The sequence below is a fragment of the Anomaloglossus baeobatrachus genome, chromosome 3, assembly GCF_048569485.1.
Source record: "Anomaloglossus baeobatrachus isolate aAnoBae1 chromosome 3, aAnoBae1.hap1, whole genome shotgun sequence".
NCBI classification, from domain to species: Eukaryota; Metazoa; Chordata; class Amphibia; order Anura; family Aromobatidae; genus Anomaloglossus; species Anomaloglossus baeobatrachus.
The window spans coordinates 64,207,091-64,230,680 of NC_134355.1; the positions used below are offsets into that span (position 1 = coordinate 64,207,091).

The 23,590-nt window shown below is 48.6% G+C and overlaps 1 protein-coding gene across 2 annotated transcripts in view; it reads right to left on the reverse strand.

The window, feature by feature from the left end:
- Positions 1-23,590, reverse strand: part of LOC142296035 (follicle-stimulating hormone receptor-like) — a 270,857-nt gene that overhangs the window by 160,586 nt on the left and 86,681 nt on the right. For both annotated transcript variants that reach the window (XM_075339219.1, XM_075339218.1), the window contains exon 2: positions 19,757-19,828. In XM_075339219.1, the coding sequence (XP_075195334.1) occupies positions 19,757-19,828 (72 nt within the window). The remainder of the gene's footprint in view (positions 1-19,756; positions 19,829-23,590) is intronic.

Sequence of the window (23,590 nt, forward strand, 5' to 3'; positions counted from 1 at the left end):
AGGAGCTCAGGAGCCATCCTCGGGATCACATAGAAGGCGATGGTCTCTGTATGCGAAGTGCCAACCTGGAGGTTCACGGGCTCGGTGGTAAACCGGACAGGTTCGTAGAGCGGTTTGCCGTCCACTGAGGCGAACCAGAGAGGCTTCTTCAGCGGGATGACAGGGACCTTGTATTTGTCTACCGTGGCCTGGTGGATAAAGTTGCCTGCTGCCCCAGAATCGATGTGGGCCTCTGCTGAAAACCGGGTCCCCTCTGTCGTCACCTGAACCGTCTGTTTAACTGGGACTGAAGGGATTCCGGCGGCAAGGGTGGCGGTTCCCACCATCCCTTGGACCTGGGGTCTACCAGGTTTCTCAGGGCATGTTCGAAGCATATGTGTCACGCTCCCCGGGTCCTCGGTTCCGCTCCCCGGGTCCTCACCCCCGCTCCCCGGCTCACCTGCCACGCTCCCCGCTCTCCAGCCTCCGGTGCCCGTCCTTCCCAGGTCCCCTGGTCTCCGATCCCGGCGCCCGACGGCTTCCCAGGCCCTGGCCGGCTCCCCTGCGTCCTCCTCTCAGCTTCCTTCCCTGGCTTCTGGCACCCGGGCGGCGCGCATGCGCATTAGGGCGCGCGCGCGGTCACTGACCCTTTCTTAAAGGGCCAGCGTCCATTAACAGGAAATGAGGCTAAACAGGTACAGGGTATAAAGGGGGTTATTGTCCAAGGGGGCGGGGCCTGATCTTCGTGTTTCCTAAGCTAGGAGTCAGGTCTCCTGGTGTATATGTGTATATACTCACCTATCTCTCTTGTAGAGCCGTGCCTGCCTCGCCATCCAGTCCTGCCGTATCCTGAACCCCGAACGCTGTCCATCTGCCATCCTGACAGTCCGCACCATCTCGGATCCCTGCGGTGACCCATCATCTCGCTCCAAAGGTTCCGGACCCCGCCTGACATCATCTCGGCTTCCGAACCTGAGCTGCGTCACCCGGACTACCATCCGTGACTCCGTGGTCCCAGGGACTTCTCCGCTATACTCGTGTGCACGGACTGTTCTGCTGTTATAGTGTTCCAGCTACCGGACTCTTTACTACCATCTAGGAGTTCGGCCCAGTGGATCCACCTCCTGGGTCTGCCCGTCCACCTGGCCGTGACAGTAAGATCAGGCCATGGATCCCGCTGCAGCACTAGCAGCCGTACAGGAGGAACTCCAACGCCAGCGTGAAGTCCAGACCCGCATGCTGCAATTCATGTCTTCTGTGGACGCCCGCCTGAACACGCTACAAACGGCAGTTACGACTTCAACATCCCGGGCTTCCACTAGTCAATCCACGGATCCAGCTCCTGTGGCGACTTCTTCAGATACCACCAGACTTCGGTTGGCTTCACCACCCCGGTACGCCGGAGACCCCAAGACCTGCAGGGGATTCTTAAACCAATGCTCCCTCCATTTCACGCAGCTGCCGCATTTGTTTGCCTCCGACCAAGCCAAGGTCGCCTTCATCATGTCCCATCTAGAGGGTGAGGCACTGGCGTGGATGAACCCCTTGTGGGAGAAGGGGGATCCTGTGACCACGAACATCCAGGACTTCCTGCAGGCATTCCGTGTTACTTTTGATGAGCCCGGACGCGCCTCCGCGTCTGCTTCGTCTCTTCTCCGGTTACGTCAGGGGACTCTGACGGTGGGTCAATACGCGATCCGGTTTCGCACCCTGGCCTCAGAACTCGGGTGGAACAACGAGGCCCTAACCGCCGCCTTCTGGGAAGGACTCTCAGGGCGAATTAAAGACGAGCTGGCGGGTCGTGACGTACCGACCACCCTGGATGCCCTGATTGCCCTAGCGACTCGAGTGGACATTCGCTTTCAGGAGCGATCCAAGGAAGTGTCCCGTGAGAGACGTCCAGTACGGCATTCCTCTCCTCCGCAGAAACCCTCCGTACTTCAGTCATCGACAGCTGGGGCTCCCGTCCACGAGCCCATGCAGATCGACCGAGTGCGTCAGTCTGAACAACGTCGAGCAGAGCGGCTCGCCAAGGGTCTCTGCTTTTACTGCGGTGAGGACACACACCTGCTACGCTCCTGTCCAGAGAGGCCGGGAAACTCCAAAGCCTAGGGTTGGTAGGAGAGGCCACCCTAGGTGCTGGGACTCTCTCTGACCCGGTTACATGGACAGTGCAAGTGACAACGGGAGAGACGCGGTTCACGGCTGATGCCTACCTCGATTCCGGGGCAGCAGGCAATTTCATCCAGCAGGCCACGGTGGACAAGTACCGGGTGCCTGTTATTCCACTCGACAAGCCCCTAGTGATTGCCTCGGTGGATGGGAGACCCCTCTCTGACACCATCTCCTGGATCACCAGGCCGGTCGAACTGCGTATCGGTGTCCTTCACACCGAGAACATCGCTTTCTACGTTCTCCCACACATGTCCCACCAGATCCTGCTGGGACTTCCATGGTTGCGGACACACGAACCATCAGTTATCTGGGGCACTGGCGAAATCACCCGATGGGGCTCTTCGTGTCATGAGAGGTGCCTAAAGTCCATACAACCCATCCGACGACCTCCGGTTCCAGAGAACCTACCGGGGCTGCCCTCGGCCTATTGGTCCTTTGCAGATGTCTTTGATAAAAAGGAATCCGAGGTACTGCCGCCACATCGTCCATACGATTGTGCCATCGACCTGCTCCCAGGAACAACACCACCACGAGGACGCATATATCCTTTATCTCCAGCCGAAACAAGGGCCATGTCTGCTTACATCTCAGAGAGCCTGGCAAGGGGGTTCATTCGGAGATCCTCCTCTCCTGCTGGAGCAGGTTTCTTCTTTGTCAAGAAGAAAGAGGGCGACTTACGCCCATGCATAGACTACCGGGGTCTGAATCAAATCACCGTAAAAAACAAGTACCCTCTGCCGCTCATTCCCGAATTGTTTGACCGGCTTAGAGGAGCTCGTGTGTTCACCAAGCTGGATCTTCGGGGTGCTTACAATCTGGTACGCATCCGCTCTGGTGACGAATGGAAAACCGCGTTCAATACGCGCGATGGACATTATGAATACTGCGTGATGCCCTTCGGCCTGTGTAACGCTCCTGCCGTCTTTCAAGAACTGGTGAACGACGTGTTCCGGGACCTTCTCTACATCTGTGTGGTAGTGTATTTAGATGACATCCTTGTCTTCTCTCCGGACCTCCAAACCCACAGAGAAAACGTACAGCTGGTTCTACAAAGACTGAGAGAGAATCGTCTGTACGCAAAGTATGAGAAGTGTGTCTTTGAGCAGTCTTCTCTCCCCTTTCTGGGGTACATCATCTCTGATACTGGACTGCAGATGGATCCCAAGAAGGTCTCCGCCATTCTCAACTGGCCTCCCCCTTCTGGACTGAAGGCAATCCAACGCTTCCTGGGATTCGCCAACTACTACCGCCAGTTTATCCCTCACTTCTCTGCCTTGACTGCTCCTCTCTCCGCTTTGACTAAGAAGGAGGCTAATCCAAAGGACTGGTCACCTGCGGCTGACGCCGCGTTTGGCTCTCTGAAGCGGGCTTTTGCTTCCTCTCCTGTACTCCACCGTCCGGAGTTAAACCGCCAGTTCACCTTGGAGGTGGATGCCTCCTCCTCAGGAGCCGGAGCAGTGCTCATGCAAAAGTCCTCCTCCGGGAAGATGGTGACTTGCGGATTCTTCTCCAAGGGCTTCTCAGCGCCTGAACGCAACTACACCATCGGTGACCGAGAGCTCTTGGCAGTCAAACTGGCTTTGGAGGAATGGCGCTACCTCCTGGAAGGTGCAGTGTACCCCGTGATTATTTACACGGACCACAAGAACTTGGAATACCTACGGTCCGCTCAGCGTCTGAACCCACGGCAAGCCAGGTGGTCCCTATTCTTTGCCAGGTTTGATTTCCAGCTTCACTTCCGACCCGCGGACAAGAATGTACGCGCTGATGCCTTGTCCAGGTCTTTCATGCCCATGGAGCAGGAGGAAGAGACTACCCAACCCATCATTTGTCCTAGTAAAATCATTCCGGTGGCCCCTGTCACCCTGGCCCAGATACCGCCCGGGAAGACCTATGTCTCCGAGGTAGACAGGGAAAAAGTGTTACACTGGGGTCATGCCTCGAAAACAGCCGGTCATGCTGGTCAGAAAAAGACATGGGGTGCGATTGTACGTCATTATTGGTGGCCATCCCTTCGCACGGACGTCGCTGCTTTTGTATCCGCCTGTTCCTCTTGTGCCAGGAACAAGACGCCCAAACACCTCCCATATGGCCGTCTTCTGCCTCTGCCGATACCCTCAGTTCCGTGGCAACACATAGCAATGGACTTTATTACGGACTTGCCATTGTCCTCCGGACACACAGTCATATGGGTCGTGGTGGACCGGTTCTCTAAAATGGCTCATTTCATCCCTATGGCTGGACTGCCCTCTGCTCAGGAACTCGCGGACGCCTATATACAACACATCTTCCGCTTGCATGGCTTTCCATTACACATCGTATCCGACAGAGGAACTCAGTTCACCTCCCGCTTCTGGAGGGCTCTCTGTAAACATCTGGGAGTGACTCTGGACTTTTCATCTGCATACCATCCTCAGTCTAATGGCCAGGTAGAGAGGGTCAATCAAATCTTGACCTCTTTCTTACGTCACTATGTTAACGCCCATCACGACGACTGGTCCGCTCTTCTTCCTTGGGCTGAATTCTCCCACAACCACCACATCAGTGAGTCGTCCTCCAGCTCTCCCTTCCATGTCGTTTACGGACTTCAGCCTTCCATCCCATTGCCTGTATCCCCTTCTTCGGATGTCCCTGCTGCAGATACAGTAGCCCGTGACTTTGCAACCATTTGGGACTCTGTCAAAGCGTCCCTTGGGCGTGCTTCCCTGCGGATGAAAAGACACGCAGACAAGAAACGTCTGGATCCTCCGTGTTTCTCTCCTGGAGATCTCGTCTGGCTTGCTTCCCAGTACGTCCGCCTGAAGATACCATCATACAAGCTGGGTCCTCGCTACATTGGGCCGTTTAAAGTCCTCAACAAGATCAATGAGGTCTCCTACAAGCTACAGCTCCCGGCCACGATGAGGATACCCAACTCATTCCACGTCTCCCTGCTCAAGCCGGTTGTCCTTGGTCCCTTCTCCGCTGCTGCCAGTCCGGCTCCTCCACCTATTGCCGATGACGACATCTATGCGGTAAGGGATATCGTGGCCATGAAGACCGTACGAGGTCGACAGTTCTTCCTGGTGGACTGGGAAGGGTATGGTCCTGAGGATAGGTCCTGGGAGCCCAGGGAGAACGTGGGCACTCCTCTGATCCGTGCCTTCATGTCCCGGTTGCGGGGAGTCAGGTCTCCTGGTGTATATGTGTATATACTCACCTATCTCTCTTGTAGAGCCGTGCCTGCCTCGCCATCCAGTCCTGCCGTATCCTGAACCCCGAACGCTGTCCATCTGCCATCCTGACAGTCCGCACCATCTCGGATCCCTGCGGTGACCCATCATCTCGCTCCAAAGGTTCCGGACCCCGCCTGACATCATCTCGGCTTCCGAACCTGAGCTGCGTCACCCGGACTACCATCCGTGACTCCGTGGTCCCAGGGACTTCTCCGCTATACTCGTGTGCACGGACTGTTCTGCTGTTATAGTGTTCCAGCTACCGGACTCTTTACTACCATCTAGGAGTTCGGCCCAGTGGATCCACCTCCTGGGTCTGCCCGTCCACCTGGCCGTGACAATATGTGACCCGTCTCCACAATAGAAGCACAGGCCCCGAGCGAGCCGTTCTGCACGGCGTTGCTTGGCTTGGGTCAGACGGTCCACTTGCATGGGTTCTGGTGACGATTCACGGAAAGGCAGGGACGAGGGTGCGGTAGGTTTCTGTGGGGGCAAGACGTGGCAAGGTGGTCACTTCTCCCGGACTATCTCTTTGGCACGCTCCTGAAAACGGAGGTCAATCCGAGTGGCCAGGGAAATCAAAGCGTCCAAGGTGCGGGGAACGTCCCGGCCGGCGAGTTCGTCTTTGATGCGTCCAGAGAGTCCCTCCCAAAAGGCCGCCGTTAAGGCCTCATTGTTCCAGCCCAGCTCCGAAGCGAGCGTGCGGAACTGTATGGCATACTGGCCGACTGTTTGGGTCCCTTGGCGTAGCCGGAGGAGCGTAGAGGTCACTGCGGTAGTTCGTCCGGGTTCGTCGAAGGTGCCCCTGAAGGCTCGCAGGAACTCCTAGATGTCGGTGATCATCGGGTCCTCATTTTCCCACAGGGGGTTAATCCAGGCCAGGGCTTCGCCTTCCAGGTGTGACATCAGGAATGCCACCTTGGCCTGGTCTGAGGCAAACAAGTGCGGGAGCAACTGGAAGTGCAGGGAGCACTGGTTCAGGAGACCACGGCAGGACTTAGGATCCCCTGCATAGCGAGGCGGAGCAGCGAGGCGAAGTTGCGAGGCCGTGGAGGAAACTGGTTCAGACCTGGAGACTGGTTGCTGCGTGGACGAGGCGGCGGTCTGCAGCGTATATAACCGGTGGTCCACGGACGCCAAGAATTTCAGCATCCGGTTCAGGGTTTCACGCTGTTGTGCCAGCTCCTGGCACAGCTCAGCCAGCTCTGAATTCTGTGTCTCAGCGGGATCCATGGCCTGTGCTCCAGCGGGATCCATGGCCTGATCATACTGTGAGGGCCGGGGAGGACTGGTAGGCCCAGGAGGTGGATCCACTGGACCGAGCACCCCACCTGGAGGGCAGGGTACACGGTAGCTGGAGCACTAACGTGGCAGGAACGGGTGCAGGTATCAGGAAGCAAAGACAGGACCAGGTCACTAAGGTCACAGCGTACTTTAAGGCAGTAATAGGAAACAGGAACAAAGACCTGAGCACTTAGCTCACAAGACAAGGCATAGAAACACAAACGATGATCAGGCGCCGCCCACATGGAGAGGCCAGTCTTATATACCCAGCACAGCCTCAGGTCATTTCCTGTTGCAGCAGTGCTGGGGCTATAAGACCAGATGAGTGGGCGCGGCCCGGTCCTATACAGAACATTAGTCAGAATCAGACTCCTGAGACCAGGAACAGGACTCTGGGGAGCATGAGGGGGAGCAGCAGCCATGACTGGTGGACACGTGGACTGGATCAGTGGGTAAGGAGTGGTGCTGGGAGACGGGGAGCGTGACAATACAGACACACATAGCTCTGCTACATACATACATACACACATAGCTCTGCTACATACATACACGCATAGCTCTTCTACATACATACACGCATAGCTCTGCTACATACATACACGCATAGCTCTGCTACATACATACACACATAGCTCTGCTACATACATACATAGCTCTGCTACACACATACATACATAGCTCTGCTACATACATACATAGCTCTGCTACATACATACATATATAGCTCTGCTACATACATACACACATAGCTCTGCTACATACATACATACATACATACACACAGCTCTGCTACATACATGCATACACACATAGCTCTGCTACATACATACATACACATATAACTCTGCTACATGCATACAGACACACATAGCTCTGCTACATACATACAGACACACATAGCTCTGCTGCATACATACAGAGACACACACGCGGCTCTGGGGGGCCCACACACGCAGCTCTGGGGGGCCCACACATGTGGCTATGGGGGTCCACACACGCGGCTCTGGGGGGCCCACACACGCGGCTATGCGGGGCCCACACACATGGCTATGCGGGGCCCACACACGCGGCTCTGCGGGGCCCACACACGCAGCTCTGGGAGGCCCAAACACGCGGCTCTGGGGGGCCCAAACACACAGCTCTGGGGGGCCCACACACGCGGCTCTGGGGGGCCAAAACACACAGCTCCGGGGGCAGCACATACAGCACTGGGGGGGCAGGGCATACACCTAGGGGGCAGAAGTCCATACAGCTCACCGGGGCCCATAAATCAGGGGGCGGGGAGGGCACATACTGCTCGATCATGGTGGAGAGGGGGCCCACACAGCGCCGGAAAGAAGTGCTGTGCTGGGGTCGCTGGCTGGCACTGTGCTTCCTTCATCTGTGGGACTGAGCAGGACGCCGGTTGGTAGCTCCGTCCACAGATGAAGTTCAAACCAGGAAGTCTGCGTGCCTTAAAGGGACGGCACCGCAGATTCCTGCCGAGGACTGCGGTCCCCGGAACTCGGCCCGGGGACAACAGAACTAAGGCAAGTGGGCCCCGACCAAGGGGCACCAGAACTGACGAGGCCGAGTGGGCCCCCCCGGCTCTCCAGGGCCCCGGCATTTGCCCGGGTATGCTGGGTGCTGACGCCGGCCCTGCCAAAAGCACTCTAGTAGTTTCAAGTTTCAGAAATTGAACGTATAATACACGTGTGCAAGCAGTAGCGTAACTTGGAACCTCATAGGACCCAATGCAAAATCTCCAATGGAGCCTTCAATTTTTAAGTCTTTAATAGTATTGGTCTTTTCATGTAGGCCAAAGACACTTTTTGGTCTCCCTAGGCTCCAGATCCTGAGTGCAATTGCTACCCCGCACCTATTAAAGTTACGCTACTTGGTGCAAGCTTTCTGCTTTAAAGGGAATCAGTCACCAGGTTTTTGCTACCCCATCTGAGAGCAGCATGATGTAGAGACAGAGACCCTGATTCCAGCGATGTGTCACTTACTGAGCTGTTTGCTGTCATTTTGATAAAATTAATGTTTTCTCTGCTGCGGGTCTAGTGATTATACAGAACTCATGAATATGCTGGACTACCTGGCAGCAGGCCAAGTAGTTCTTTAATGATAATCTATTGCTGATTAATCAGTAATTTTACCAAAACTACACTAAGCAGCCCAGTAAGTGACACATCGCTGGAATCAGGATCTCTGCCCCTAAATTATGCTGCTCTGAGATTAGCTCGTAAAAACCTGGTGACAGATTCCCTTTAAACCTTTTTCAAGCACTTCACTTCTGGATGCAGAAATGCTGCTCAGGTGGATTTAAATTTCACTTTTTTGTTAATTGGAACTACTAGAGGGCTGCTTCTATATTTAGGGATTTATATAATTTTTGGGTTTCTTAGCTTATATCTTGGAACTGTTTTGCACCCAATACTTTGCAGACGGTGCTGCTGAGCCTTGTTTCATTTAATAGCAATTTACACATATTTACATATAATGTGATTGTGTATATTAGGTGTTTCTTCCAGCGCTGAATACACTGCATATATTCTGTGCTTAGTAAATAATTATAGGAGTTATGTTTTTATTCAGCTTCATTAGAATATGGACACAATGCTGAGCTTGTATCGTGCAGTTCGGGCTTTGTCCTTATGCAATTTACAATTTCAGCATTTGTTTACAGCACCATGAAATTATATTATGATGAAATTGTACTGTGAACGAAACACCAATTAAAACTCCTAACTAAACACTTTCCTTTTTATTGATCGGAGCTATTTTTAAATGCTCATTTTCTAATTTTGTTCTGAAGAATAAATTTACGACGTGCTTTTAAAATAAACAGCGATTTGTTCAATCATGACTTAACTCTTTAAGGAACCTTTACACCAGCCATGAATCAGGACAAAAAGATGGGTCAAGTAAATGACCCTCAAAGCAACATTTACATTTACACATGACAGGGAAAAATGACGACACATTGACCTGGAACTTTCCTTCAGATCCTTGATAATTACATTTTAACCCATCAGTACACACAGGTGAATCCTTATCTATCTTTAAATGTCCAATTTCTCATTTTAGAAATTTAATATATTATCACAAAATATAAGCAAAACTGTTGGGAGGATGCAACTCATATTACAACCACTTGGTGATGATATATAAAGACATATGGAATAAACAACTCCTAACAGAGTTATCTCACCTCAACATGTTAGGCTATAGGGTACTTTACACGCGATTGCTAGCGATGTTGAGCGCGATAGCACCCGCCCCCCGTCGTATGTGCGACATTTGGTGATCGCTGCCGTAGCCAACATTATCGCTACGACAGCGTCACACGCACATACCTGTGCAGCAACGTCACTGTGACCGCCGAAGAATCCCTCCTTCAAGGGGGAGGTGCGTTCGGCGTCACCGCGCCGTCACTGAGCGGCCGTCCAATAGAAGCAGAGGGGCGGAGATGAGCGAGACGTAACATCCCGCCCACCTCCTTCCTTCCGCATTGCCGGTGGACGGAGGTAAGGAGATGTTCGGCATTCCTGCAGTGTCACACATAGCGATGTGTGCTGCTGCAGGAGCGACAAACAACATCGTACCTGCAGCAGCGATATTAAGGAAAGGAGCGACGTGTCAACGATCACCGTTTTTGGACGATTTTGCGATTGTTGATCGTCGCTCCTTGGTGTCACACGCTGTGATGACGCTACCGGCGCCGGATGTGCGTTACTAACAACGTGACCCCGACGATATATCGGTAGCGATGTCGCAGCGTGTAAAGTACCCTTATAAGTTGAGCTCAATAAACTTAAAGGGCCCGTTACACGCTACCATATATCTAACGATATGTCGTCGAGGACACACCATTAGTGACGCACATCTGGCATCGTTTGACATATTGTAGCGTGTGACAGCTACGAGCGACTGTGAACGAGCAAAAATACTCACCTTATCGTTGCTCATTGACACGTCGCTCATTTTAAAAAAAATCGATCGTCCTTCTGCGCGCCGGTTGTTCATCGTTACCGAGGCAGCACACATCGCTCCGTGTGACACCCCGGGACGATGAACACAGCTTACCTGCATCCCGCCGACAATGCGGAAGGAAGGAGGTGGGCAGGATGTTACGTCCCGCTCATCTCCGCTCCTCCGCTTCTATTCGGCGGCCGCTGTGTGACGTCGCTGTGACGCCAAACGTCCCTCCCCTTCAGGAAGAGGATGTTCGCCGCCCACAGCAAGGTCGTCTGGAAGGTAAGTACGTGTGACGGAGGTTACCGACTTTGTGCGCCACTGGCAACAAATTGCCCGTAACGTACAAACGATGGAGGCGGGTGCGATTGCACATGCGATCGCACGATAAATTGCCGTGTGTAAAACGGCCTTCAGTGTACCTGCAACCTAAAAAACGATGAAACCTCACATGCGCATATTTAGAGCCAAAAGGAACAGTGAGGAAAGACACGTGTAGTTCGATGTGGTCTTTAGATACTTTTCCTGGTAACTGTGAAATAAACACTTTTTGCTCAGCCCAGCAAAAATGGGTGGCCCAAAGCCAAACTGAATTTCAACTTAAAGGGAACCTGTCACCAGATTTTGGCCTTCTAAATTAAAACTAGCACCTTAAGCGGCACCTGTGCTACATTCTATAAAGGTGCATGTTATCCCCTGACTCCCCCTGTAGCCCCCAAAAATACTTTTATAAAATCTCCTGCCTTGTATTTAAACCATCCGGTCCGGTACGATGGGAGTCCTAATCTAGTCCCTCCTTTTGCCCTCCTCCTGTGCTGGATGACATGCCTCGGATGTCATCCATGTAGGTGAGTAAAATCCTAATATTACAGGCTTGCGCAGGCACACTTTGCTCTGCCCTGTTGCGGGCAGAGCCGAAAACATAGGTGGATAAAGCAGGTGATGTCATCCACATCGCTGGGCAAAATCACATGCCTGCGCAGAGAACTCACTGGTTCACGCAGGCGCACCTGTGTTTTTGGCTCTGCCTGCAATAAGGCAGAGAGAAGTGCCCCTGCGTGAGCTGGGAATTTGTCTGTACAGGTGTGAGATTTTGCCCACCTACGTGGATGGTGTCTGAAGCATCATCCACGTCAATCAGGACAAAAGGAGGGTGAAAGAAGGAACAGGAGGTGCAGATTATGAAGCCCATCAGACCGAACCGGAAAAGTTACATACAGGGTGGGAGATTTTATTAAGGTATTGTGTGGGATACAGGGGGATCTCAGGGGGTAACGTGCACCTTTATAGAATGCAGCACAGACGCTGCTTAAGGTGCTAGTTTTAAGGGTACTTTACACGCTGCGATATCACTATCGATATCGCTAGCAAGCGTACCGGCCCCGTTGGTTTTGCGACACTGGCAAATCGCTGCCCGTGGCGCACAACATTGCTTACACCCGTCACACTACTTACCTGCCTAGCGATGACGCTCTGGCCGGCGATCCGCCTCCTTTCTAAGGGTGCGGTTCGTTCGGCGTCATAGCGACGTCACTAAGTGGCCGCCCAATAGCAGAGGAGGGGCGGAGATGAGCGGCCGTAACATCCCGCACATCCCGCCCACCTTCTTCCTTCCTCATTGCCGGTGGACGCAGGTACGGTGAGTTTCCTCGTTCCTGCGGTGTCACACATAGCAATGTGTGCTGCTGCAGGAACGACGAACAACATCGCTACTCACCTGTCGACGATTTTTTGTGTTGGAGCAATCTCTCCAATACCAATGATTTTTAACTCTTTTGTGATCGTTTTAGGTCGCTCAGAGGTGTTACATGCTGCAATGTCACTAACGACGCCGGATGTGCGTCACAAACACTGTGACCCTGACGATATATCGTTAGCGATGTCACAGTGTGTAAAGCACCCTTTAGTTTAGAAGGCCAAAATCTGGTGATTGTTTCCCTTTAAAAGTCTCTCTGTCAATTTTACTAATCTAGTAAGTTTTTTAATGTACTTGTATTAAACATTCCTGAACATTCCCATTCTACTCTATCACCCTGCTTACATACATATTTTTTTACGTCTGTGAAAATTATATTTCCTTTCAGAATCTCCAGTGCATGATGTGATACTCAAACAAGACACCATTAGTCCCCACTATTTCAGGGGCAGGGCTAGTCCCTGCTTTACTGAGCATGTGTCATTTGTCAATTCTGACACATGCACAGTCTGTACTCCCTGATCTATATTGCTTCGGATGCTCAGTGACAGTGCACTCACTCGCCAATTCTAAAGAGAAGTGTTAAGCCAGCAAAACAGAGCACTGTCACAGCACATTGAAAAGAATAGAATGTGGTGAGAGAGATACAATGATCAATGTCTCTTTTATGGGACTGTGCTGGTCTCTGCTCTCTCTGCTTGCAGCATTCAGTCCTTTACAATGTACACAGATAATGCTGTGTATTGTCGGCTCATCACTTCTTATTAGAGCTGGTGAGAAAGTGCACTGTCATTGTGCACTCAAAGAAATATGCGTCGGAATGGACAACCAACACATGCTCATTAGAGCTGAGTCCCTGAAACAGACATCACTGATGACTAGATATGAGTGGACCCGTCGAAGTTTGGGTTCAGCAGGACTTTATATAAAGTTCTGTTCTGGACACAAACTTGATCTGAACTTCAGTAGAAGTCCCTAATTGGGCAGTTTGACTCTCCGCCCACATACAGCCAGCCACAAACAGATCACTTCCAGGGGAGAGCGGGTTTTCTTCATATTTTTTTGTACACACTACATCTAATAACATTCCTTTTACCCTTCTCCCTCCCCCGGTGTAAGCCATTCAAACACTGCAAGCCACTCGCACTGGGCCGAGCACTGAGTGTACCCGAACACAGCGATGCTCGGATGAGCAGTGTTCAGATGTAAATGACCCAAACTCCAAACTCGAACTCTATTTTTTTTGCAAAGTCTGAGTTTAAAGTTTGGGTCCGCTCATCTCTACTCATGACGCTTCCTTTCAGGGTAATATTTTGACTCTATAGTTAAGCTGTAAAAGTAGGGTACTTAAGACTCTGTTTCTGTGGCTGTCTCTTATACCACTACTCACACATAGATACTTCTTCAGATAGCTTGACTTGACTTGAGAAGCATGTGAAGTGCCCCTGAAGCCATCAGGAGCAACAAGGTACTGCATCCCCACCAGGATGCAGGGCCTACCCCCCTAGGGACCCAGAAGACTAGTGCCGGTAACACACAAAGACTCCAGGAAATCCCTGTTTTCCCTAACAATCCCCCATAGAATGGTACAAGGCTAAGGGCGGACCAATGTATGACTGCCTAGAAGTGGAGCCAATCCAGTCCACTAGATGACCAGGTGGGAGGGACAGACAGTGGACAGTCAGGAAGACAGTGAACAGTCAGACATTTGAGAGTGAGGAGTCTAGCAGTGAAAGTGAGCAAGACTGACTGACAGGAGTGAAGGGTGACCTGAGGGTCCAGGTGGTTAGTTGCTGGTGGAGTATGGTGCAGTGCTCCCGCAACTACGCACCGACGGGGTACAGAATCCTAGGTCAGGCAAAAGCTCCAGGCAGACCTGATAAAATCTGCACAGTGAGGGGACCATCAAGGACCTCACTGACCTTGAAGTTTGAGACTAAGTAGCAAAGGGAGAACCGGGGACAGGACCAGAGACTCCAACCTCACAGGGTTCATGCTACCGTCATACAAACTGCTGAAGAAGACAACCAGGAGGGGACCCCCAGCCGCTCTACCCCACGGGGACTCACCACCCAAAAGACATGTGCAGGGGAAGAAGCCACCAGGTCACTAAACCAGCACTGGGACTACAGGGACCTGCGGTTAAGACCACCTGGCCTCGGGTGACCAGTTACCAGCTTGCAGTGAGTAAAAGAATCAGTTACACTGAAACCCCTTGTGTGGCCTGCCCATACCCATCTGCATCACCTATCCTCTGGGGCCTGGCTATGCTTGTGGAGGGCCTAACATGCCGACTGCCACTAACCCCAGCCCCAGTAGTGAAAACTGTGCAGCAGCGGTTCCATCCTCATAGCCTCAAGGAGGGTTTACTGACATCAAAGGAGCTACAGGGAGAGAGGGAGGGCAAAATTTTGGAAAGGCAAACCTTATTCATTTCAACATATCAGAAAAAATACAATAACAATACAATACCGTATTATTCCGAAGTCATGGATCATGACAGGGAGAGTAGCTGTGGTGGGGACTATAGCCTCCCCCCTACCCCCCCAATCCCCGATGTCGCCTTGTTTCAGTATCCCAGAATGCATTGGGGAATCTCAAACAAAACGTTATGTCAACAAAAGTAAAAACAAAAAAAAATAAGCAAGGAGATAGAGTAGGGAATGTTTAATCAAAGTATATTAGAAAACTGATACAATTTTAAGTATAGATAAACATCTAGGATGAAAGTCATATTTGCTTTGGGACTGGCCCTTTAAGCACAATATTGAGTTTGCTTGCTATGGCCGCTACAACTAGGATCCACATCAATAGTTAATCTTAAGATGAAACAAAAGTTTTCTTCTCTATCATCGCTCTCTAATAAGAGCAGAGATCTGGTAAGGCTTTACAAGAAGAATATTACCACATTTATAAAAGCAGAAAATACAATAAAAGAGTTACCGGGTCTACAGGGAATTTCACTAACCCATCACAAACTAAATAAAGTCATATTTTAGGTTGGAATCTGAAAAAAAAGGGAAATTGAGAAACATTACCGAAAGGTTATTTTAAATGAACATTCTCCTTCCCATTGAGATCATTATATAAATCATATGCAATAGGCGCCTTAGTCCCAAGAAGTTGAGCACTTTGCCTAAAGCACGGGAGCGCAGTAGGGAGTGAAAGTGAATTATAAATGGTATATATCAGACCAGTATTCAATTTAATGGAAACATTTCTACGAAGTTGATCTGAGTTTGAATCATATTATCTCTTTGCCAATCGGGCAATTTTCAATTTTTGCGATTTCATTTTTTTCTCTTTTTCTTTCAAGAGCCATAACTTTTTGATTTTCCTGTCGACATAGCCATCTCAGGGTTTGTTTTTTTGCAAAATTACTTGTACTTTTGAATGACATCATCCATTTTATCACGTGATGTATTTAAAAGACGGAAAAATAGTCCAAGTGCATTGAAAAAGCAAAAAATGTGCAACTCCGATAGCGGCCACTGCTCAGTACTGCACATCCACCTAGTATTGATTGATTTGGCCACGGCTGCTATCAGTTGACGGGGTAGCTACGGATATAAGCATTGCCTGCTGCCGCCACCACCGAGACCGAGGACACCTGATAGGAGGGAGATGTTGGGTGTCAGACCCCAGGAAATCATACATTGATAATATATCCTAAGGGGTACTTTGCACGTTGCGACATCGCAAGCCGATGCTGCAATGTCGAGCGCGATGGTCCCCGCCCCCGTCGCAGCAGCGATATCTTGTGATTGCTGCCGTAGCGAACATTATCGCTACGGCAGCTTCACATGCACTTACCTGCCCTGCGACGTCGCTCTGGCCGGCGACCCGCCTCCTTATTAAGGGGGCGGGTCATGCAGCGTCACAGAGACGTCACACGGCAGGCGGCCAATCGAAGCGGAGGGGCGGAGATGAGCGGGACGTAAACATCAAGCCCACCTCCTTCCTTCCTCATTGCAGCCAGGATGCAGGTAAGGTGATGTTCCTCGCTCCTGCGGCTTCATACACAGCGATGTGTGCTGCCGCAGGAACGATGAACAACATCGCACCTGACGCTGCTGCAAAATTATGCAAATGTCGGACCCTACACCGATCATACGATAACGACGCTTTTGCGCTCGTTAATCGTATGTAAAAGGATTCACATACTGCGATGTCGACAGTGACGCCGGATGTGCATCACTTTCGATTTGACCCCATCGACATCGCACCTGCGATGTCGGAACGTTTAAAGTACCCCTAAGGATAGGCCAGCAATGTAAAAGTAGTGGCCAACCTCTTTAAGCATAGAATACACTGAGATTAAAAAGCATACAAAAAAGGTTAAAAAAGTTTATAAACACTAAATATTTTCTCACAATATATATATTAATATCAGATACCATTAATACTAGTTAACTATTAATACTATTAATACCAGTTATCAGATACCCAGCTGGCATAGTGTGCTGGCCAAAAGAAGAAATGGAAGCTGCAGATGTGAAGACTCGGAAACTCCTTACAATGCATGGTGGTCTCCACCCCAAGTCCAACACCCAAAGATTGTATACCAACAGAAAGGAGGGCGGTCGAGGCTTGATAGGTGTCCAAGCCACCATCATGGATGAAACAAGAAGTATAAATGAATGCATCAGAAAAATGGCACCAAAAGATGACATGCTGAGGAAGAGCCTAAGACAGCAACAACAACAATCCGGGAAGGAAGAACATGAAGTGCCATGGCAAGACAAGCCGTTGCATGGGATGTACAGATAATGGAGGTGGCTGACATGAAGAAATCCGACTAATGGCTGGAGAAAGCTGGACTCCAGGACAGCACAGAGGCACTAATCATAGCAGCACAAGAGCAGGCACTAAGTACCAGATCCATAGAAGCAGGGATCTACCACACAAGACAAGACCCAAGGTGTAGACTATGTAAAGAAACCACGGAAACAATCCAACATATAGTGCAGGATGCAAAATGCAAGCAGGAACAGCATACACCGAATGCCACAACCAAGTAACGGGAATTGTATACAGGAATATCTGTACAGTGTATGGGCTAAGTCCCCCTACGTCCAGGTGGGAGACCCCAGAAAACGTGGTGGAGAATGAAAGGGCTAAAATCCAGTGGGACTTCAAAATCCAGACGGATAAGCAAGTGGTAGCTAACCAACCAGATATCGTGATAGTAGACAAGGGTCAGAAGACAGCAATGATAATAGATGTGGCAGTGCCTAATGACAGTAACATCAGAAAGAAGGAATATGAGAAGCTGGAGAAATACCAGGGCCTTAAAGAACAACTGGAGAAGATGTGGAAGGTGAAGGTGACAGTGATTCCAGTGGTGATAGGAGCACTTGGAGCAGTGACCCCCAAGTTGGAAAAATGGCTGCAACAGATTCCAGGAGCAACATCTGAGCTCTCTGTCCAGAAAAGCGCAGTGCAGGGAACAACTAAGATCCCGCGCAGAACCCTCAAACTCCCAGGCCTCTGGTAGAGGACCCGAGAATGAGGAAGGGCAAACAACTGTGTATATATATATATATATATATATATATATATATATATTAATTAATCTGCTCAGCTCCTTGATCATATCTTGCCTGGGGATCACACAGCACATACAATGTAAAAAGAAAGCCAACAGACAATCTGAGCCATGAAGAGTCATTTTTTTTTTTTATAAAATTTAAAGGACTAAAGAGATAAACATGAAAGGAGTGATGCTAGTGATATAAGAGTTAATCATTATTTATATAGTAGAATTACACAGCGCTTTGCCAACATAATCACTGTCCCCATTGGGGCTCAGAATCTAAATTCCTTAGTAATATGTCTTTGGAGAGGGTAAGGGAACCAATGCCAGACTATCAATAGATGTTGTCCTTGGTGGAATAAGTTATTTTATGTATACATTAGGATTGGCACCTTTTCTGCCCTTCGTATGTCCTGCATTTTCATCTAGTTCCCCGCTCTCCAGGCTCTATTCATAATTTTCAGTTGTCTCAGAGCTAAGTTGGGAGGACTAACTGCTGTTGTCTCCCATACACTATACACTAAAAGTACCTTCACACATAGCGAGATCGCTGCCGAGTCACAGATGTGACACAACAACGACCTTGCCAGCAATCTCGCTACGTTTGCCATGTTGCAGCGACCAGGCCCCTGCTGTGAGATCGCTGGTCATGTCGGAATGGCCTGGACCATTTTTTGATCGTCGAACTCCTGCTGGGCAGGATGCATCGGTGTGTTTGACGCCTTACCAATGACCTCGTTGACGACTCGGGCTCAGACACGTAACACCGAGATCATTATACAGGTCGCTACAGTCGCTGTATCGTTGCTGCATCGTTGGGAAGATCTGACTGTGTGACATCTCACCAGTGTCCACATAGCGACTTACCAGCGATCCTTATCAGGTCGTATCGTTGTCGGGATCGCTGGAAAGTCATTAAATGTGACGGGGGCTTAAAACATTAACGATTTCTGCTCTCTTGTCTATATATTGCACACATTCAGAAGAAGCAGCAAAGTCATGGAGGACATTATATAGCATCACTGAGCATTGTAGCTGTGAATCCAGCAGTGGGATAAAGTAAAACACAAGAAAGCAGCAGAACCCTCTTTGTCTCACTATGCACCTCCATTCGCCTCTGGTCTCCATCAAAGTGAGTTGTAATCTGATATCTCAGTAAGCTACAGTATCATTTTTTTTTTATTTTTTTTATGGAAGATTTTAAGTTGTTGTTAAAATCAGGAGGCAGTGGGTAGGAGAAGTGGCTCATAAGTGGAGAAAGAAGCAGACTTTTCTGAAATATTGCAAACTTTATACAGTATCTTCTTGTACTATTTATGCATTTGTTGAAATGACAGATATCCTGTGTAATGTCATACCCCTCATATCCTTTAAAACTTGAAATTTACAGTGACAAGGATAGGATAGGTTTTCAGGTTATTCCACCCACCAACAGAAACAATATTTGTCTTCATCTTGGAAATACGTTTGCTCTTACCAGCAATGGCCAGTCCTTTTGCATGGAGGAAGCCCTGCCATGTTTTCCCATCTCTGTTTCCCGCTATAAAGAATGGCAGGTTTTGCTGTTGCTGCTGGATGCTCATAATAACTATCCAAGTAACCATAGAGATCCACAAAAGCATTTAGTATTGAACACTGTGCTATACCGGGTGTATTCTCAAATCTCGGTAATAAGTGTAGGAGTGTGATTGTGAATCACAGCTACACTGCAGCTGGTCATTGTGTTTACCGGCGCAATCATGATAATGTGCATGTATGCCATAGTGCAGGAATTACCTCCCACCGACTATGTATATGTATGTAATTTTGCAGAAAAGCAGTTTTGTAAGGCGTACAGAAAAGAGAATTCAGTGTTAAACATTTGCTAACAATACAGTACACTGGCTAGTAAATTGACATAAATTATGTACATACATATTGGTAAGTTCTTCAAATCCGGAGAACGTTCCGTTTGGTATAACCACAATTTTCGTATAAACAATTCTCCTACAAAAAAAAAACAAGAAACAAACAAAATAAATAAAAAAAATAAACACAATTTCAAAGAAGGAAATAACAGAAGACAAAAACAGCATTTTGTAAATTCTTCTTGTGTAATGATATAGATGAACGCTCTATGCATTACTATTGGGTACTGTCACGGTCGTCTCCCTGTTTTTGGAGACTAGTGAAAGCTTTCAGACTGGAAACTCTCATCTCCATCTGGCTCTCTACATTTAAATGTGGTTTTGTTTTTTTTTGTACTAAAATGGTTAATGTTAGCTTTGCTGCTAGCAGCTTTTCCATCAGTCCCTAGATGTGTGCTTTAGCTGCCTTTCAGGTTTAAATGGAGGTGTTACCCAGCAATCCCTGCTGAAGATACAAATCCATTTGTATACTGGCCGCCTTGGTAGAAGGAGCTGAGTTGGAATGTTCCAGAAGCCGATCTTTATCCTTTTGTGTTACAGGTTTTGTCCTGTTTGTCTCCCCTACCCTTTTGTTTTATTAGTGCAGCAATGGGTTTAGCGAACCTCACCTGCCTCTCACTAGTCAGAGCATCTATAGGGTGCTTGCAGGGACCCAGGGTGCAGCTCAGCGACAGTTGTGGAGACTATATAATGACTAGCTAGGAGAGTAGGGATAGCTTCAGGTGAGAATAGGGGGTGCCTAATCTACATACTCACTAGAATCAGGGCCCACCATTGTTATTGTGTCCCCAGTGTCCCCCCCCCCATTCGTGATGTGGCTTTGGTGTTTTTTTCATTGTGCGTCAGACTCATTTTGGTCTGAACACACTCACCTCACTTGAAGTGTGACAGGCACAGATTGGAGTCCTGATGTACAAAAAAGACATAATTCAGCTTATCAACAGCAACTGAATAAATAAAATAGGTTGACTACAGTGACCAGGAAAAGAAACAAAACTTAGTTTGGATTTAGTTTGGACTAAAGCTGCGTACGGTGAAATATAATAACATTTGTAAAAGTATATTTAAGTTCAATGCATAAATATCACTTGATCGCTGTGTCTAACAGACCTAAGACTTTATCTATGACAAGGACGTCTGGAGAGAAAAGGATTTTATGCAAGGATAGAAGAGGATTATATTTTACTGTCAATGGAGTAAAGATATTGAATTAAAGTTTTATAGAAGTTGCCACTGGGACTGAAAGTGATGATGTCTCGTCAGTCATCTGACCCTGTAGCCAAACCATGGCCTCTTGGTGACTGAATGGATGGGACCTCACCATTTCCCAGCTTAGTAGACACCACCAGAGGTTGGCAGGTCGTAATGACCTACCTACCTCTGGTCCCTTCTCTACGGTCACTGTTGTATTGTAGTAAATTTTACAAATTCCAAGTGCTGGATTACTGGAAATGGGATTTTGATTCAGGGATATTATTTTCCCCAAGGATAAGGAAAACATTGTAAAAGAGCAGGAATTAATATGCCCATCAACATTTCATCATTTCAAATTCTTCTACAGGACAATTAAATTAAAGGGATTGTTCAGTTAAAACAGCAAATAAAATTAAGCGGACTTTACACGCTACAATATATCTAACGATGTGTCGGCGGGGTCACGTCGTAAGTGATGCACATCCGGCATCGTTAGTGATATTGTAGTGTGTGAAACCTACGTGCGATTGCGATTGAACGAATAAACATTAATCGCATACACGTCATTCAAAACCTAAAAATTGACACCCCGGGAACGATGAACTGCAGCTTACCTGCATCCTGCGGCTCCCTCCGGTTATGCGTAAGGAAGGAGGTGGGCGTGATGTTTACGTCACGCTCATCTCCGCCCCTCCGCTTCTATTGGCCGGCTGCCATGTGACTTCACTGTGACGCCGAACGTCCCTCCCACTCCAGGAAGTGGATGTTCCCCACCCACATCGAAGTCGTATGGTAGGTAAGTACGTGTGACGGCAATTAATCGTTTGTGCGACACGGTCAACAAATTGAACGTGCCGCACATACAATGGGGGTATGTCACATCGCATACGATATCGTATGCATAATTGTAAGGTGTAAAGCAGGCTTTAGATTAAACCACTTGGCAGACCCATAGGGTATGAATAGTGGATGGGAGTTAACTTGTTTTCACCTGACAACCATATTAACTTGTCATTAAATTTGTATTGTAAGGTTAAGAGGACCAAACACCAGGAGTTTCCTATATAAACTAATGCCAGTGCTATACTGGCGCTATCATGCTGATCCTATGCATATCTTTAGGTATGAGATCAGATGTATAGTTTCTGAAATATAGGCAAGTAAAGTTTGTGAAATACTCTGTTATTTGATTGATAGGTGCTTCCTACCTGTCCTTCCTCCCTCCTTCCTCCCCTTGTAATAACAGAGGCTGCGGGGAGGAAGGACAGGCAGCAGACAGCGGTGGGAACTAGCAAAACCCAACCCACCTATTAGATATTCCGTTGTACCTCTCATCAAATAACAGTGCATTTCACAAACTTTACTTGCCTATATTTCAGAAAATATACATCCAATCTCACAACTAAAGGTATGTACAGAATCAGCATAATAGCGCCAGTATAGCACTGGCTTTAGTTTATATAAAAATCCTGGTGGTTGGTGCGCTTTAAAGGGCATTTGTCACGTCAGATAATGTCAGATAATGTTGTTAACATGCAAATATTGGGATAATCTGCAGGTAAAAAGTGTTAGGAATGCGCTTAGAAGCTGTACATCTCCTGGGAGAAAATGAACTTTAATCCTCCTGCTAGGCACCGGTTTTCACTCATGCAGATGTGTCGGGGCAGCAACAGTCATTGCTCACATGTATGACCGATTATTACTCAACCCGCTTATCGGTCACTGTGAACAAAAATGCATATGCATGATCAAAACAGTGAATAGAGCAGTAATCACACGAGTGCTAATCCTCAAATTCAAACAGGGGAACTTTTAATCTTATGATTCAGTGTTGGCCCAGAATGTAGCTCCCCAGTCCCCAGCAATTACCAAAAAATAGATGATAAGTTTGGTATACCAGACAACCACTTTAAAGGTAACCTATCACTGCAATTACCACCTACTCAGCAATGTTTGTCCAGGCAAATGTATTCAGAGCTTGATTTCTTAGGCTTCAAATATTGATTACTCAGACTTCAAAACTTCATTTCTAAAGCCTGCTTTACACGCTGCAATGTATCTTACAATGTCACATCATAAGTGTCGCACATCCGGCATCGTAAGTTACATTGCAGTGTTTCACAGGTACGTGCGATTGCGATTGAACATTAAAACGTTCATCGCATACACATCGTACCTTTCTCTAGAATTGCACGTCAGATTGTTCATAGTACCCGGGGTAGCGCACATCGAAGTGTGTGACATCCCGGGAACGATGAACAGATCTTACCTACGTCCTGCGGCTCCCGGCCCACAATGTGGAAGGAAGGAGGTGGGCGGGATGTTTACGTCCTGCTCATCTCCGCCCCTCCGCTTCTATTAGCCGGTTGCCGTGTGATGTCGATGTGACGCCAAACGTCCCTCCCACTCCAGGAAGTGGACATTCGCCGCCCACATTGAGGTCGTATGGACGGGTAAGTACGTGTGATGGGGGTTAATCGTTTGTGCGGCACGTTCAACAAATTGAATGTGACACACATACGATGGGGGCGTTTCAAATCGCATACGATATTGTATGCGAAATTGCAAAGTGTAAAGCAGGCTTTAGGCTTCAAAGCTTGATTTCTCGATTTCTCAGGTTTCAAAGCTTGATTTCTTAGGCTTCAAA